Genomic DNA, 16,732 nt, shown 5'->3' with positions numbered 1-16,732 from the left:
TGATTTTATAAGACTGACGCCACGCAACATCACAATCGGCATCCAACTTCAAGCATTGATTAGCTCCTCGTTCATAGCAAGTTTATACTAGAGAGAAAGAAAGGTATAACAACCAAGTTAGAAATTAGAAATTGGTAAACCGAAATACAAACACACCATCCCCCTCATCTCCATCAAACTAAACCATATATGAACCACCAGAAACCTGCCAAGTCTGACCAGTCAACCACTGCGAATCAGGACTAGCAATCAAAGCAGCAACCCCAGCAACATCCTCCACCTCGCCAACCCGACCCAAAGGTGACCACTTGCTCAACAACTCCTCAATCTGCTGAGGACTCATCTTGTCCCCGCCAGGAATATACTTCGCCGACATCTCAGTGTACATATCGGTCTTAACACCGCCAGCAGCAATGCAATTGACAGTGATATTGCGCGACCCAAAATCCACAGCTAGGCACTTGGTCATACCCTGCACGGCAGCCTTGGAAGCAGCATAGACAGCGTGTCGAGGAACACCCTTTACAATCAAGATACTCATCAGCCAAAACTCTTCCAACCCTCCAGTGAGTAAACAGTACTAACCTTAACAGCCGAAATCGAGGAAGTAAGCATCACCCTCCCAAAATCCTCCATATACTTATACGCCTGCTGCGCAACGAAGAACTGCCCCTTTACATTAACCGCAAAGACAGCATCAATATCCTCCCCCTTCACATCCGCAATATCAGCAAAATGCTCAATACCCGAATTGCTCACGACGATATCGAGGCGTCCGAATTCTTTCTGCGCAGCCTCGAACATGGCTTTCACTTCTTCTTGCTGTGAGACATCTGCTTTCAGGGTTATGGCGCGGACGCCCAGCGTGCGGATCTCTTTTGCGACTTCTTCGGCAGCGTTGGCGTTGCTCTTGTAGTTTAGGGCTATGTTTGCGCCTTGGTGGGCTAGTTTTAGGGATATTGCTGCGCCTATGCCGCGGCTTGCGCCTGTGACTGTTTTCGAGAGTGGTGTGTTAGTTTGGGTTGGATTGTATAGATTGGGATGGAGGTTAGATGGGATTGGTGGTTTGTACTTATTGCGACTTTGCCGGCAAGGGTTTTGTTGGACATGATTGCTTGTTGGATGTGTATGGCGGGGTAGGAGGGAGAGACAGGTATATAGTCTAACATTATACTCCTTACCTACAAGTACTTAAGTACTTCTTCAAAGATCGGTGAGCATCTGCAAGCGTCTCGCACGGACTCGAAGTTCCCCTCGGGTGGTCCCGTGTGTCCACAGACCGGAAACAGTGAACATTCCAACGTGCCCTACTCACGATTTGGATATGCAATTGAATCAATTGGAATTGTTCCTAACTTCCAGTTACATACTCAAAACATACATAAGGGGTCTTGCACAATCTTGTCCCAAAGGGCCAAGACGGTAGACGGTACAAGAGCAACCCAGTAATCAATCGCTTGGAACAAATACAGCGCCATCATCCGAGTTCCTTCCCCAAATCCATTCAAAAGAAACATTCGCGGGAAAACGCCTTCCATAGATGGCACAGAACAAGAGGATAAAAAAATATTTTCGGATTACACATGACAAGAAAGCACAAGCGACGGGGAGTAGCAGTCGCAAGGCGTGAAATTGGAAACGCGTGGTATTGGATTAAGTCGGCCCACGATGCTGATGTTGGAGGGGTTATTCCTCGTCACCACCATTGGGGGTGTCCCGATTAGGGTTGCTGAAAGTGAGCTTCAGCTTCTGTCCGGGGGTGCCAGCAGTCATCGGAGTGTCCGCGCCAGAGCCAAACCCAGTGGAACCATCACCAACAGACTGGTTGTCAAAGATGGCGAACTGGGGATGTTCGTCGGTGTGCTTCTTCAATTCGGACAAACACTTGGCCTGTTGTACTGTTAGTGTCCGATATTCAATCAAACCAATAAGTCGAACTTACCTCGATGTCATTGGCATCCTGGAACAAAACACTGGTGTCCTCATTGTACGTGCGGGCATTCTGGCAGAGCAGGTGGATGTCCTCGATGAAACCCCTGAGGTTTTGGTAATCGCCCCGCTTGACCTTCTTCTGGATTGCATCCATAGCAATGGGCTTCTGAATGATCATGTAGTAGTCCGGATATAGGGAGCGGGGAGGAGGCTTCATGAAGGGATCCAGAATTGCACGGACCATGGGTCCTTCTTCGCTGTCGGAGCCCTCTGGGGGAACTTCAGCCTCCATATCCAGCAAGGACTGGATGGTGCTGTCGAGAATACTAGTCAAGGTAGCACGATCAGCGGGGCTGAGAGTATCCGGAACCTTGGGCTGACGGCCTCTCTTGCGCTTGGGCTGAGGAGTTTCATCTACAACTTCTTCGGCCTTACGCTTGGGAGGAGGACCACGACGACGCTTTTTGGGAGTCTCGTCGTCTTCAATTTCAGGTTCAGGTTCAGGCGATGACTCGTCGTCACCCAGTCCACGACCAGCCTTGTTTGATTTGCGACGCTCAACGCGAGCCTGCTTTCGCGCAATGGCGGCTTCGATTGTGTCATCGTCCGCATCCACTGCCATCAACCACTGCTCTTCCGTAAGGCCATCATCATACTTGGTGACCTTGCGCTCACGAGCACCACGACCAGTAACCTCAATTTCGACGTCTTCTGTGACAGGGTTGTCCTCCTGCATGTAGATCTCTGGCAACTCTGCTTCACACATCAGACGAGGGTAGCGGTGGCCAGGGCCATATTGATCATTGGCGATTCGCTGTCTGTCAATTTCTTGGAAGATTCCAATTTCGTCTTCCGAACGGGCCATAATATCGTTGAGGTCGTCATCATCCATTTCGTCCTGGTCACCGATCGAATCCGCAGCCTCTGCTGTGTCCAAGAGAGTTCGCAGAAGGGCATCTCGCTCTTCGTTTGTGGATTTGTTATCGAACTTTCCGGCCTGGATAACCTTGCCATCCATGTCCAACTTGAACTGAGCACGCTCGAGAATCTTCTCCTCAACCGAGTTGGAACTGATGAGTCGCAAAATGCGGACCTCGTTCTTCTGTCCAATACGGTGAGCACGATCCTGGGCCTGCAAATCCTGGTGAGGGTTCCAATCGGAATCGTAGATGATGACAGTGTCTGCAGTCTGCAAGTTCAAACCGAGACCACCGGCACGGGTGGAGAGCAAGAAACAGAAGTAATCAGACCCGGGGTCGTTGAACTGCCTCAACAGATCTGATCGATCGTCGGATTTTGTGGAACCGTCAAGGCGAAGGTACTTCATGCCACGCAGGCGGAGGAAATCCTCCATGATGTTCATGATCTGAGTCATCTGGAAGAACATCAGAACTCGGTGACCGGTGGCACGGAACTTGGGCAGGACACGATCGAGCAGCTCGAACTTTCCTGCAGTACGCCAAAGAAGATCGTTTGACATGCGAGTAGGGTTCATCTGGTCTTCAACAGGTTCAAAGACGAAGGGGTGGTTGCAAAGTTTCCGCAGTTGCATCAGCATGTTGCTCAAACCACGCATACCAGTCTTTCCACCCTTGCCGTCACTGACAGCCATCTTATTGTGCGTGACAAGCTGCTTGTACAGCTTGGTCTGCAAGGCGGAGAATCGACACTTGATGACACGCTCCTGCTTGTCGGGCAGATCCTTCTCGACATCCTTCTTGAGACGTCTGAGCAGGAAGGGACGAAGAACCTTGTGAAGACGACGAATGACAAGAAGCTGCTCTTCTTCGCTCAGGTCCATGCGGTCTTGGCCACCAGTATTCGCAAATGGTGTGTTGAACCACTCGTCGAACGACTTGACGGACTTGAAAATATTAGGCAGGACGAAGTTGAGAAGAGCCCAAAGTTCGGGCAGGTTGTTTTGCAAGGGAGTACCGGTCAAAATGAGACGATAACGGCTGGTATAGTATGTGGAGAGAGTGCTGCTCAGCTTGGATTGTGTGTTCTTCATGCGGTGACCTTCATCAACAATCATGTGTGTCCACTTAATCTTGCTGAGAACTGGGCGATCTTTAATGATGTATTCGTAGGTGGTAAGCAGAACCTGGAAATTGCCCCAACGAATCTGTTGCTGTTGCTGCTTTCGTGCGTTAGGTGGGCCCTTGTAGACGACCTTCTGCACTGTTGGTGCCCACTTGTCGAATTCAATGTTCCAGTTGGTGAGGGTAGAAAGCGGAACAATGACCAAGAAAGGACCGTTGTTTTGCTTCTTTTCGATGATATGCGTAATCAAACTGATAGTCTGGATGGTCTTTCCAAGACCCATCTCGTCTGCCAAAATACCGTTCAGGTTGTTATTGTACAGAGAAATCATCCATTGGAGACCCTTCAACTGGTACTCCTTGAGGGTACCACCCTGGAGAATCGTAGGCTGTGTGGTGACTTCCTCGTTAATACGGTGAGCAACAGCGTAGTAGTCGACCTTCTTCTTTCCGTTGCTGGTCTCTTCTCCCTCATTTTCGCTATCAAGAATCTCCTGGTCTGACTCGTCATCGAAGTCCTGTTCTTCGCCATAACGCTGAGCCAGGTTACGTTGTTGTTCCTTGACGGATGTGGCAAGTTGCTTAAGGAAGTTGTCGGTCTGCTTGAGCAGGTGAGAGATACGGGAATCCTTGGCCTGTCCCAAAAGCTTGAGGTATGTCTCCTCATCGTTAGCCTTCAAGGCCTGGAGACGCTGCTTGGCAGTTCGCTCCACACGTCTCTGCTCTTCACGTTCCATGTACTGGTGGTGCGAGATCATCATGCGACCCAGCTTCTGTGAGCGAGTGCGTTGCTGCACGGAAGCATTGGCAAGTTCGGCGCTGTGGTTGAGGATAGCTTGCAGCTGATCATACTGCTTCTTTTTCTCACGGGTTTCACGAGCATCGCGCTGTTGCTTCTCAAGCTTCTCGGTAATGCGAGCCTCACGCAGAGACTGTTTCTTCATGCGGCGATGACTCGAGCGGTTGGCAGTCATGCCGAGGTTGTCGTAGTGGAACATCTCATTCTGAAGTTGCTTGCGGAACTGGCGCTGCTTAGGCAGGAGAGAGAGGGCTTTGTACTCAATCAAGGCCTTCAACTTGAGCGAGTCATCGTATGAAGGGGCATCACTCTTGCTGGTATCCCAAACACCGAGATTAGCCGGGAGTTGAGCAAGCTCTGCCTTCCGGGCCACAATCTTGTTGTAGATTGAGATCTCACGATCCTCGCGAACCTGTTCCAGGTCGATACCCGGGGGCAAGAGCGCGGGGATCCGTACGCGATTTGCGCGGTTGGCGTGGTCTGTGTAGCTGATGGTATCGGAGAGGGAGTCGTATGGAGACTGGAAGCTATCGTACCACTCTCGGCCAAAAGCTTCAGGCTCTACACTTTCTGGAGGCTGAGTTGAGGACTTGTCCGCAGCATCAATGACTTTCTCGGCAGTGCCAACAGTGTCTATAGGAGTAGGGGTTTGGCACTTCTTAGATGCAAAGAGCTGTTGTTGAACGCGGGGTGGGATTGCGAGGTTCTTGGACAGCATCTTAAAAGCCAGGATCTGGTTTCGAAGGGTGGCCAATTGCTCTGGAGAGAAGCTCCCGCTGCCAACTGTCGCATTCTTGGCTCCGGCCGAGGTGCTGTCGTGAGGGATGCCAGCCGTGGCCGAAGAAGCAGATGCGGTGCGACCTATTGAAAATCAGGTCAGTATACTGAGGGGGTTTAAAATGGTCAGATAGGGGGTCACGACAAAACTTACCATGAGTGCCATTGGGAGCAGCCTCAGGAGCAGCCCCATTCATCTGTTGCTGCTGACGCTGCTGTTGAGCCATACGCTGTTGCTTTTGGTAAGCCTGCTGCCGTTGGATAGCAGTGAGCAGGTTGTGAGCCTTGATGAACTCTGGGTCGTCAGGGCGGACGCCCTGTTCTTGCATCTGCTTGTACTTCTGCGATAGGGTTAGATGACTACAAAATGATAGCAAGGTACGGGAGGGCGCATAGAAGAAGTGGAATATAGTAAGACTAAGGTGATAGGAAGCGATAAACTCACTTGAAGTATCTCTTGGACATTTTGCTGCGTGAGGTTAGGTGGCAGGCTAACATTGCCAGGCGCCATGTTGGGCGCCGGGTGCAGAGAAGCCATATTGACGCGTGTATTTCTTTAATTCATGAAGCAAATGGCGGGCAACCGGGTCAAAAATCAACGCGCAGTTGAGCCGAATGTGATGGTCTCCACTTGGTGCCAATTGCCAGATCGCGCAAGTACAAGGAGAGGGTGGCGCGGTCGAAGGAGTGGTAGCGACGGTGTGGGTGGGCTTACTTGTCGTGAATGCGACAAGAAGGTGGTTGTATGGGATGCTTGGCGATGGGAGACGTGATGTTTGGGGCCGTGGTCGGAGCTCGCGCGATGGAATATAGGGAGCGGGTACTTTCACGGGATTGAAAGAAAGCGAGTAAAGAGGCGAGCTGGTAGGGGAGGAGAGGGGGAAATCAAAAGGGCGCGTTTGGGGGGCGCGTCCTGAAAGTGGATGGATGGAAATGGAGATGGGACGGAGTTGCGCGACAGGCTCGGGGAAATCTGGGTGCTCAGAGCGAAGGACAACCTGGGAGGAGATTTCCAAGGAGGTGGCTGACTAAGGTCAGGTGATGCTGAGTCAGCTGTGCTGAGTTGTTGCCTGGGGCTGCAGTTCTGGTACCGATCACAGTCAACAATAAGTTATTGTCTATTCATTCTATTCATTTGTGTCTCTATTGATTTGTTTATCATATTGTCTACTTGGCTGGTTACATGTATTAGCTGTCTACCTGTCCACCTGACTGTGAAACGAAAGGCAACTACTGTAGGCAACTGGGTCCACTGAGATAATGGAACAATACAAAGATGATCAATGCATTTGAAGTCAAGTCTACTATTTCCATGGATTGACTGAATATACCCTGTTCGCTAGGAGACACATGTTACTGTGTTTATAATCCTCACAGATTCAAGCAGGGATCCTCCATAGGAATCAATCAACGCAAGACCACAACAATGAAAATCAATCAGGAAAGCAGTCATAATCCCAGCACGACTCGAAGGATAAGCTATGAAATGGTAATAATAAGCACCGCCATCAAACGTAATCGCTCTAACTCCTAAACCCCACGCTCAAGACCAAGATCAAGTTTCAAAGGACAGGCGCATATCGCAGAGCACCCTAGGCATTTGTTGAAGCCAGGAGAGAGCGCTTCATAGGTGGGGGAGGTGGTGGGGGCTTCTTCGCTCGAGAGGGCGGAGGTGGAGGAGGTGCTTTTTTGGATAATCCCAGAGTACCCACGTTGGTCGCGCTGGGACGCCGAGATACCACGCTCCCGTGAGATGTTGCGGGCGAGATGGATCTGCCACCACCGAACATGCGCTCGGGGCTGGACCGGCCATAAGAGCTGACCTCTTCGGAGTCCGCGTAGGGATCGGCAGAGATGCGACCATTGCCAACCTGAGTGCTGCTTCTGCGGCCATATCCGACTGAATTCTCGCTGGCAGTACGCTGCTGGACCCACTGGGATGCAGCTGGTGATTGCTCTTGTCGGAGTTGAGTCGGGCCTTCGAACGTGGGGACCCTGTTCAGAACAGGTCGTGAGGCAGTGTAGGTCTCTCGTGGAGGCGAATCGGCGTAATGCGCCGCAATGGTCTTGCTTGATCTGATGGGAGGTCGGGCCTCCGTGGCATTCACCAGCTCTTCCTGCAAAGGCTCATATCGTTCCTGATATGAGTGGGCAGTGTTGGAACGAGCACGCGTCGGACGGCGGACTGGAGTTTGTGTCTGGTTCGATCTGCAAAATATTAGTATCACGCGTAAAACCATGAGAGAGGGACAATGCCTACCCAACCCATTCCTGCTTCAACTGGAGGAGCGCCTCCCGAGACCGTTCGTGATACTCAAGTTGAGCGTCCAAGAAGGTCCCCATATCCATGACATTGTCGACTTCGGCCTCTTTCACGTCCTGCATGCGCCGCAACACATCGTCGCTAGCCTCTTCGTATTTCACTTTCTGGGAGCGGAGCTCTTCCTCCACACGGAAGTCCTCTTTCTTGGCTTTCTCCATCTTGGCGAGAGACGTATCGTATGCCAGTCGTCGGCTATCGAGCTTCTTGCGAGCCTGCTGATAATCTTTCATCTGAGTAAGGGATCGTTCCAAGGACTCGAGCCAGCTCGAAGTCGCCTGCGCGATGTATGCCTCTTGGATGCGCGCAATGCGCTCCTCCGTCCGTCCAAACACTAATCAGGCAGTCAGCCACGCGATCTTCCTCTCATTTCCCCACCAGGATCGCAACTTACTGATCAGGCTCTGCCCGTATTCGGAGTTCGCGTCAAAGTCCTCGCCATGGGAAACCATGCTGCTGCCTAGGTGGGCAATCGGGAGGGTCTTCTCCTTGTCGTCCCCCTCATTGCGCTTCGAGATGGCCTTGACATAGGCGGTCATGGACTTGTGAATGCGATCAACGCCTGGAAGAAAGCAATCAGCATGGATGATCCCTCGCGTGGTCGTCTGTGCCTACCTTCATGTCGCACGCCCATCTCCGTTTCCATGGCCTTGAAATTATCTGACTGGCATGTCTTGGCCTCTCCACCCATCCGCTCTCCAGCCCATTGCTTGAAGCGGCCGATTCTCTTGTTCACGTGCATGTTGGTATTTGGGGGATAAAAGGAAAAATGAACGAAATCAGAGTAAAACAAAAGAAGGCAATAAAGCCAAGCGGTAAAGTGAAAGACAGGGGCTGGGAAGAAAGGGAGGGGAGGTTGGGAAGGAAATATTAATTAAGGATTGGGATCTCGACCACAAAGTTTCTGGAATCCCCAATGCATTTGTATGCATGCAGTGGACGATCTTGTCAATCAGTGGAGAAGGGTCTTTCCTATAAGTCCATTCATTTATTCTGCTTTAATTGTTGATTTCTAGCCGAATGGTCTCATTCACACTGCTATTCTACTGCCTAACGCCTGTATATTACTGGAAATTAAGAATATAGAACATCTGATTTCCCGAGACAAGGGGGGTTCACTAATTCACTTCAAAAAGGTGACACGCGTTGGTGGGGCCGGTGGAGAAACCAAATCCCAATTGGAAGACAAGGAAATTGTCTAAGAACAACTGTACTATAATTATCCTTGTCTACTGTAGATTTCACTTGCCACAGGGTCTGACCCGCCAATGGACTTTTACTGTTTTCCGTCTCCAAACCAGTTGATCATATTGGATTGTTACATTACTCCATACTTCCACGTACATCTTCACTAGTGCACAGGGCGCCTGCTGGGTTTCAACCTTGTTTCAGTGGCGAGGCCTCGCCTATCAGTGGGGTATCCGTACTCGTACACTGATATACTGTACAGTTCTAAGCTTCAGGCATCAGGCATGTCTCATATTCTCATAATTCGATCACTCAGGCGCCAAAATTATTCGAGGGTCAATAGATAACGAATCAGGCACCCATTGTTCCTGCTCAAATAAAGCATCAAATTCATTCCAAGCACCGTCCATGATGAACGGAGAACCAAGCCTAGCCGTCGACTCCGTCTCTCCATTGAGATCTAGAGCAAACCCGCCAGTGTCAAAGTCAGAGCGCGTTTCAGACTCAGACAATCTATCCGGCGTCCACGCATCCGAGGACGAACCACTCTGCCCCAGGCTACCAATATACTGACCGGGCGTAACGCCCACCAGTTTCTTGAACACACGATGGAAATGACTAGGCGTCAGCCCCGCCTGCGCGGCCAGATCTCTTAGCCGTGGTTTCAGCCCTGAGGCCAGGTTGTGCCGGAGGGTCTCGCATGCTTTCTCGACTACTGCGGCTTGGGGGTTGCTTTGGGTGGCGGTCTGTCCTGAATGCGGCCGGCAGCGCTTGCAGGCGCGGAACCCAGCCTTCTCAGCAAGGGAAGGGGTATCGTAGAATTCAACGTTCGCTCGGCGGGCGAGTCGGGCAGGGCAGGAGGGGCGGCAGTAGATTTTGGTGGTTATCACGGCATAGACGAAGGAGTTGGCTGTGACGTCGCGGTTGGTGATGGCTTGCCACCGTTCGGAGTTGGTGACAGCATGGTTGGCGCTTAGTCGGGGGATTCTCTGGGGCTTGGATGAGTCTGACATTTGTGACAGGTATCTCCTTTTACATGGGATCTGGTGGCCATGGTGGAATAGAATATGTGCAATGGTTTCAACGGGCGGAACGTCAGGAATTATGATTGTTGTCAAATTGACCAATCAGAGTTCCGAGTGTTACCGCCGATGGCTACAAAAATAAACGTTTCACGTCTTAGCCATTAAAGGACAATAGACTGGTGAAAAGCAAGAAAAGGATTCTCATTTTTAGATCCTAAACCCAAGTCGGATTTCTATTTTGAAGAGCATGGCTACCCAGAAGTAGTAAACAGTGCAGAGTTTCAAATCCTCCCTATCATTGCTCTGGTCTCGGCTGCCTCCTCTCTCGCATTATCTTTCAGATGCCGGGATAATCTAGCTTCGAGGGCTTGCTCGGATTTCCGGGCAATTTCCAGATACATAGGGACATGGCTCTCTGAACAAGAAACAGCGAGACTGAGCAGACTAGCATCGCTTAACCGTTTAATGCGAATCCGTCAATGTTCGGGTTTTGTATAGAATTCAAGCCCGGACGTAAGGTACCATAATGAAGTTGGTCTTCGTTACTTTTTACATGTTCATATCCTAGAAGATATCGGGTCTCGGTCACCGACAGCCGTAGTGTCGTTTACCTTTATCAATCCTGTTTTGGCTACTATCGGGTACCTTTTAATTCAAACATGACGACAGAAAAGAAGCCGAATTCCCTTGTCATCGTCGCTGATGATTTAGGCTTCAGTGATCTCTCCGCCTATTGATCCAAGACTGACACACCAAACCTGGGCAGGATAGCTCAAGAGGGTATCCGAATAACAGATTTCCATACAGAGGCATCACGTTCACCAACGAGGGCAATGTTGCTGTCTGGAACAGACGCCCATATTGCCGGATTGGGTGGCATGGCTGAGCGCACGAACCGTTTCCCAGAGATTTTCAAACATAGTCCTAGATACGAATCTGAACCTTAGGGTTGCTGCTCTGCCAGAAATCATGCAGGACAATGGATACTTCGCAGTCACGTCCGGGAAATGGTATGCTAACTCCCTCGAGGACTTGGGCAATCATAATTCGGTCGTTTGGTATGGACGTCAGTGGGCCACTGCAGCGACGGCGCCGAACCGAGGAGCTAAGTCGTATACGACCGAAGTCGGTATCCGGTGCCCTTGCGTCGTCAGATATCCGACTGGGACAGACTTGCAGCCAGGATCTATCGCCAATACCTTCACGGTTATGGATATCCTGCCAGAGGTACTTGACTTGCCTGGACTGAACACCCTGGGAAACAATTTCGAGGCCGAGACTGTCACCCCGTTCAAAGGCAAATCGTGGGGAAACCTCTTGGAGTCATCTAATGAGAACCAGGTTAACCTGTACGATCCAATGACCGATATCATTGGCTGGGAGCAATTTGGTATTGCTGCAGTTCGTGTGGATCACCGGAAGGCATTGTATCTTCCTCCCCCTCGCGGAGCGGGAAAATTGGGAACTGTACGACCTGTCGACCGATCAAGTAACTTGGCGGGAAGTCATAGATGCAAGCTCTTGGAGATTATTGCGCACTATGAGACTTATTATCAGGAATCGGGTATGTTTAATAGTTACTCCATGGACAGGCGGTGTTGAAGAGTCGGGGCCAGAAAAGATGGTGGTAGCCCTAATCCCGGCATTTCTATAAACAACAGAAAAGCACGGAACGATAATAGGCTACATTCAGATAGACATTATATCAGTAACAATTTTCAGGTTCCTTTTCTCCCTGATATCCTTTTGAACGTTAACTACCCAGTCGCACATACAGTTTGTAGACTAATATATATCCTGGGTGACCTCAAGCACTTGCAACGTCGCATGGTGCCGAAGCGCCGCAACATTACATTTCATGATACATAATTTGCATAGAAATTTGTATTTGTCGGAGAAGACACTGATGCCTTTTACATAGATAGATGCAAAGGTAGATGTATACTTGCCCATGGAATCAACTGCAATATCTCGTGTGATGCAAGATGGTGATTCACGACTCGAGAGAAATGGACCAGGAAACATCCGTACTTCATACACAGTAATGTTACTCCAGAATGCAGATGCTAGTAAGCAAGAGCAATTGATTTCGACTCGTCCCAAGCTAGGTGGAAAAGTGGCAGCATGTAGGGGCCACATCAGTTCAAGCGCTGTCGAGACTACAAAGACGCTGTACGAGGAAGACTACAGTTTACTAAGGGTGACAGGCAGGACGGAATAAAAGTTTAAAGGTGTATCATTTCACAGCCCCAAGGGCCTTTTTGATTTTCCGTTCTGCCTTCACAGAGGCCATCCCCGGACCCCTATTCTTCACCCTTTGGTTATGCTGGACAGAAAGATGGTGACCACAACCTTAATTCGCTAAGGGCGCATGAGACGCTCATCCGCAGTCGCCTAAGTACGTTTGTCTCATAGCAGAATTCCATTTTCAACCCGTCACAAGAAAAACTCCAAGAAATAAACCGCTTAATCCTTGGTCTTCTGGGTACCGCGGAGCAGACCAGTTCTGCGGGCGGCAATGAGACCGGCCTTTTGACCCTGGGTGGCGTAGCGGGAGATGGTCGAGGCCTTACCGATGTGCTGGTGGTTACCACCACCGTGAGGCTGTAGAAAAAAATGTCAGAGTGTGTTCCTAGATTCAACCCAAAATGATGGGTAGGTAGTGAAAACTTACGTGATCGACGGGGTTCATGGCAACACCACGAGTCTTGGGCCAAGAGTTGCGCTTGACAGCGAACTTGTGCTTGGCACGACCAGCCTTGAGCAAAGGCTTGTCGGTACGGCCACCACCGGCGACGATACCAACCATACCACGGGCGGTGTTCTTGATGACCTTCTTGGCACCGGAGGGGAGCTTGACACGGGTCTTGCCCTCCTCGGGGTTGTGGCCAATAACGGTAACGTAGTTACCGGAGGTACGGCCGAGCGCACCACGGTCACCGGACTTCTCCTCGACGTTGGTGATGACGGTACCCTCGGGCATGGAGGCGAGAGGAAGAACGTTGCCGACGGTGAGAGCGGCGTTCTTACCAGCGTAGATGAACTGGCCGGTGTACATGCCCTCGTTGGCGATGAAGGTCTCGGTGATCATCTTGAACTTGTAGGGGTGGCGGAACTGGACCTTGGCGAGGGGAGCACCACGGCCGGCATCGTGGATGATCTCCTTGACAACACCACGGGTGTATCCGTGAGCCTCAGCGTAGTCGAGGGTACGGAACTGGGCAGGGGCCTTGTTGAGACGGGTGTTGGCCGCTGTAAAAAAGAAAAATTCGATATCAGCACTGCATTCTCCTTCGCAATCTGTGTGTGGTTTCCAGGTGATCCAGGGAGCCCAGTTTGTTCCTCCTCCTCGCTGCTCGAGTGCGCAGCCTCAAAATTTCGTGCTGGGATGGTTTTCGGTCGCACTCACTGAAAATGGAGCCACGGCCCTTCCTCTGGTTGCGGATGACACGACCCATGGCGACTGTCTAATAAATCCTGTGTTAATATTGAAGGACAGGAGTGTCGTGTGGGAGGGGGAAATCGGTCGTACCTCGAATTGAAGATAGGCTTGTCGTTGAGAAGTTGAGAAATCATCGGACACGGGGACTTGTGTGGGCTTTAGGGTGCGGTCGCTAATCTAGCCTGATTGGGTTTAGTGCGGAGTCGCTTACTCGACTTATGGAACTACGCAAAGTCTGTATCTTCTGCTTTGCCTCGTGGGAGCAGATAACTAGTACTGAAAATAATGGATTGAACTAGTCCAACATGTGATAGATTTGTAAAAGTAATTTCTACTGCTTTGTTCGTGTGTGAATCGAACAGTTTCAGCAAGCCCTGTAGATTTGGGGAGGGCAATTACATAACCCTCCACGTGACCGCCAAGACCCATTGTCATCATCGACGGACTCCTGGCCAAAGCCTATCGAATGCCTGTGGGGAGAAGTTCTCACTGTCTCTACTCTCCTATTTGGACCTGGAAATGATAACTCGATATGGTGCAGTCGCTATGAATATTCGTTTCTCATAGCTGTATACTCCATATGGAGAGATCAATCTCGGTGTACTGATGATGACACGGGCACTGATATCTAAAGCCATGCCAGCTATGGAGTAATCACTACTGGTTGCTGAAGCTTTGTCTGCCGTATTCACTACATTAAGAGCATATCGATACAGAGCTCTATACCATTTTTACCCCGCTTAAGTTCAATTCTATGCAAATTTACAGGAATGACGCCGTTGCTATCTAAATTTCCCATTGTTGTAAATCATGACATTTATAGAAACCTATAGCAGGCTTCAGTAAAAAAAACGCATAGAAAAGAAGCAGCCGCGCTGAGAATGTATTAAATAATCGCCCTTCGGGGGCAAGATCGGTGCAGACGTGACGCTCGCATGCGCGAAACTCACTTCCTCTCCTTCACCATCGTCCCCCATTACCTCCACCATGCCCCCCTCAGATTCAGAAGTCTCCTCATTATCGTCTGCGCCACCGACAGACGACGAAGCTGCCATGGCTATCGACGAGCCAGTTGGTATCGCAAAGTACTTCAAGAAGGAGTCGGAAACACCTCCGCCGAAACGGGAGCCATCACCACCGCATGAATACGTTTTGGCCGACAACCCCGATATTGCAGTGAGTATACCTCTTAAGAGATGCAAAATGCTCATTACTTGATCCGCAACCTGTCTATGACGCGTTCGGTCCATTATGGGACACGCTTACTGAGTTGTCGCATCTTAGTTCATCGTCACGTTCCGAGCGCGTTTCCATGAAGTGTTCCCCCGAGGGTTGCCACACTACGGTCCACAGGACATTGAGGCTGGAGTCCAAGAGTCCCCCCCTGGAGAATATATCGAGAGACTTCTTTGCGCGTTGCTTGGACTGGTTCTGAACCGCAAGAAGGATGTTGAGTATGGTCGCCACCCGATTCCCGATACATGCGGAGTGCACGCAGACGCGCTTTTACCACCACCAATTGCCCAACCCAGTACTAATACAATATCTGAAATAAATAGACGTGCGCATTTTACACGACCTCTTGAAGAAGCAATTCATACACACCAGTCGCAGTGGCCCAAGGCATGGGGAGGCAAGAACCCCCTTCATGGGGGTCGCAGCTTTGCGACCATGACTCCCGAGGAACGCGTACGTTCCAAGATCCACCACAGTTCTCAATTGCCAATTCTGATATGTTTGATTTTAGATCCAATTATTGAAGGCCTTGATACTTTGGTCACTTGCATCGTCTGAAGCGGTCCAGGCAAAGATTAAAGAATCATACAAGCAATCGCGCCACGATGATGACCTTAACCAGCCGCTGTCTGTTCAGTCCTGGGGCCGAGATAGCTTGAAACGTCGCTATTGGCTTATTGAAGGGCAAGAGGACACACACTTCCGGCTTTATCGTGAGAGTAACCCGGTTCTCAAGCACAATACTTGGTGGAGTATTGCGGGAGATATTCCTGAGCTGGAGTCTGTCGCTGCGAAACTCGAGGGAGAGAAAGGCACCAATTCGAAGAAACTCAGCGAGAAAATTCGCGCATCCATTCCTCGATTTGAGGCATCTGAAGAGGTAAACTGCTTTCTAGGGATTCGGTTGGATTCAGCTTACAGAGTTACTAGAAACGGAAACGCCGCGACTATCGCCTGGCGAGAAAAGCTGCGTTTACTCGCCCAGACCCTGGCTTCTCCATGTATGAAGGTCGTACGCGTGGAAAGAAGCTGAAATATACATTCGACGACGAAGACATGTTCTCTGAAGATGAAACTTCAGTCCGTCGCTCAACTCGTGGTGCGGGAACTACTGCAGCTTCCACGGAGTCATCTCGGCCTCGATTTACGGCAAGTGGGCGGCAGATTCGGTCTCGTGCAGGGGGACTCTACGGGGAGACTCTGCTGGCCGGACAAAACGACGGTGCCAATGGCGAGGAAGACGATGAGGAAGAAGAAGTCAGCAGACCGCAAAGGAATCGTACTTCCAGGAATCCTAACGGATATTCCGGATATGACGCCGAGGATCTAGAAGATGCGTCCATTCATTCAAGCGCAAACGAAAGCGGCAACGAATGGCGAGGCCCTGAAGATGACGAGGAGCATGATTTCGAAGGCGACAACGAAGACGAAGAGGAAGAAGCAAGCGAGGAGGACTCTGATGTCAGCGAAGAGCCAGAAAGTCTGGTTGTACAACTTCGGTATGGCAGAGGGGACGCACCCAGAAACGGCAATATCGAGACACAGAACGACGAACCGCCCCCTGCAAAAGATGTCCAAATGAAGGATGCCACAGACACAGCAGCAGCTCCATTCACTCAAGCATCGACAATTCCCCATCCACCACTTTTAAGTGAGAACCGCGCACCGGCGGCTGCATCCTCCCTTCCTTCTGTTCCGATACCCCAAGTGCCAACACAACCCGCGCCGGTCATCGCTCCGCTGCCTATCTCCAAGCCTAAAGAAGCCACGCTACATGGACCGATAGCCACTGCCTCTCCGTTCCCAGCTGCACCACAAACTGCTCACCCCGAGGCACCGAAGGAAAACCAGCCCACGGAGTCTAACGGCGGGAGTCGGCCTTGAATGATGTGCTCTGCACTTGCATGTATCTCTGTCCTATCCCAGACGCATGTGTAGACTAGACTCCAGCTCCATAATGTATATCTACTA

The 16,732-nt window shown here is 50.6% G+C and overlaps 7 protein-coding genes across 7 annotated transcripts; 2 read left to right on the top strand and 5 right to left on the bottom strand.

The window, feature by feature from the left end:
- Positions 1-178: 178 nt before the first annotated feature.
- On the bottom strand, positions 179-1,109 carry PENARI_c002G08215 (uncharacterized protein; the record flags this gene model as incomplete). Its single annotated transcript, XM_022627708.1, has 3 exons — positions 179-520; positions 586-992; positions 1,073-1,109. 3 exons carry the CDS (start codon positions 1,107-1,109, stop codon positions 179-181), a joined length of 786 nt encoding a protein of 261 aa, XP_022492812.1.
- A 577-nt stretch (positions 1,110-1,686) lies between these two features.
- On the bottom strand, positions 1,687-6,088 carry PENARI_c002G01430 (putative RSC complex subunit (Sth1); the record flags this gene model as incomplete). The annotated part of the gene is made up of 4 exons (XM_022627228.1): positions 1,687-1,890; positions 1,943-5,634; positions 5,705-5,891; positions 5,996-6,088. The coding sequence occupies 4 exons, from the start codon at positions 6,086-6,088 to the stop codon at positions 1,687-1,689; spliced, it is 4,176 nt and encodes a 1,391-aa protein (XP_022492912.1).
- A 1,054-nt stretch (positions 6,089-7,142) lies between these two features.
- On the bottom strand, positions 7,143-8,612 carry PENARI_c002G12382 (uncharacterized protein; the record flags this gene model as incomplete). The annotated part of the gene is made up of 4 exons (XM_022627987.1): positions 7,143-7,758; positions 7,811-8,204; positions 8,265-8,432; positions 8,486-8,612. 4 exons carry the CDS (start codon positions 8,610-8,612, stop codon positions 7,143-7,145), a joined length of 1,305 nt encoding a protein of 434 aa, XP_022492625.1.
- Positions 8,613-9,366: 754 nt separating this feature from the next.
- Positions 9,367-10,071, bottom strand: mpt (putative DNA repair and transcription factor Ada; the record flags this gene model as incomplete). The annotated part of the gene is made up of 1 exon (XM_022627532.1): positions 9,367-10,071. The coding sequence occupies one exon, from the start codon at positions 10,069-10,071 to the stop codon at positions 9,367-9,369; it is 705 nt and encodes a 234-aa protein (XP_022492409.1).
- A 671-nt stretch (positions 10,072-10,742) lies between these two features.
- PENARI_c002G06845 (uncharacterized protein) lies at positions 10,743-11,594 on the top strand (the record flags this gene model as incomplete). Its single annotated transcript, XM_022627594.1, has 3 exons — positions 10,743-10,800; positions 11,012-11,484; positions 11,589-11,594. 3 exons carry the CDS (start codon positions 10,743-10,745, stop codon positions 11,592-11,594), a joined length of 537 nt encoding a protein of 178 aa, XP_022492264.1.
- Positions 11,595-12,549: 955 nt separating this feature from the next.
- On the bottom strand, positions 12,550-13,954 carry PENARI_c002G08461 (60S ribosomal uL2 domain-containing protein; the record flags this gene model as incomplete). The annotated part of the gene is made up of 5 exons (XM_022627723.1): positions 12,550-12,687; positions 12,758-13,335; positions 13,493-13,550; positions 13,616-13,702; positions 13,925-13,954. 5 exons carry the CDS (start codon positions 13,952-13,954, stop codon positions 12,550-12,552), a joined length of 891 nt encoding a protein of 296 aa, XP_022492937.1.
- A 558-nt stretch (positions 13,955-14,512) lies between these two features.
- PENARI_c002G11206 (uncharacterized protein) lies at positions 14,513-16,645 on the top strand (the record flags this gene model as incomplete). Its single annotated transcript, XM_022627904.1, has 4 exons — positions 14,513-14,701; positions 14,810-15,214; positions 15,273-15,641; positions 15,692-16,645. 4 exons carry the CDS (start codon positions 14,513-14,515, stop codon positions 16,643-16,645), a joined length of 1,917 nt encoding a protein of 638 aa, XP_022492971.1.
- Positions 16,646-16,732: the final 87 nt, after the last annotated feature.

The sequence above is a fragment of the Penicillium arizonense genome (assembly GCF_001773325.1).
Source record: "Penicillium arizonense strain CBS 141311 chromosome Unknown PENARI_contig002, whole genome shotgun sequence".
Lineage (NCBI taxonomy): Eukaryota > Fungi > Ascomycota > Eurotiomycetes > Eurotiales > Aspergillaceae > Penicillium > Penicillium arizonense.
The sequence above is the reverse complement of the archived record's forward strand: the minus strand, read 5'-3'. Positions and strand labels throughout refer to the sequence as shown.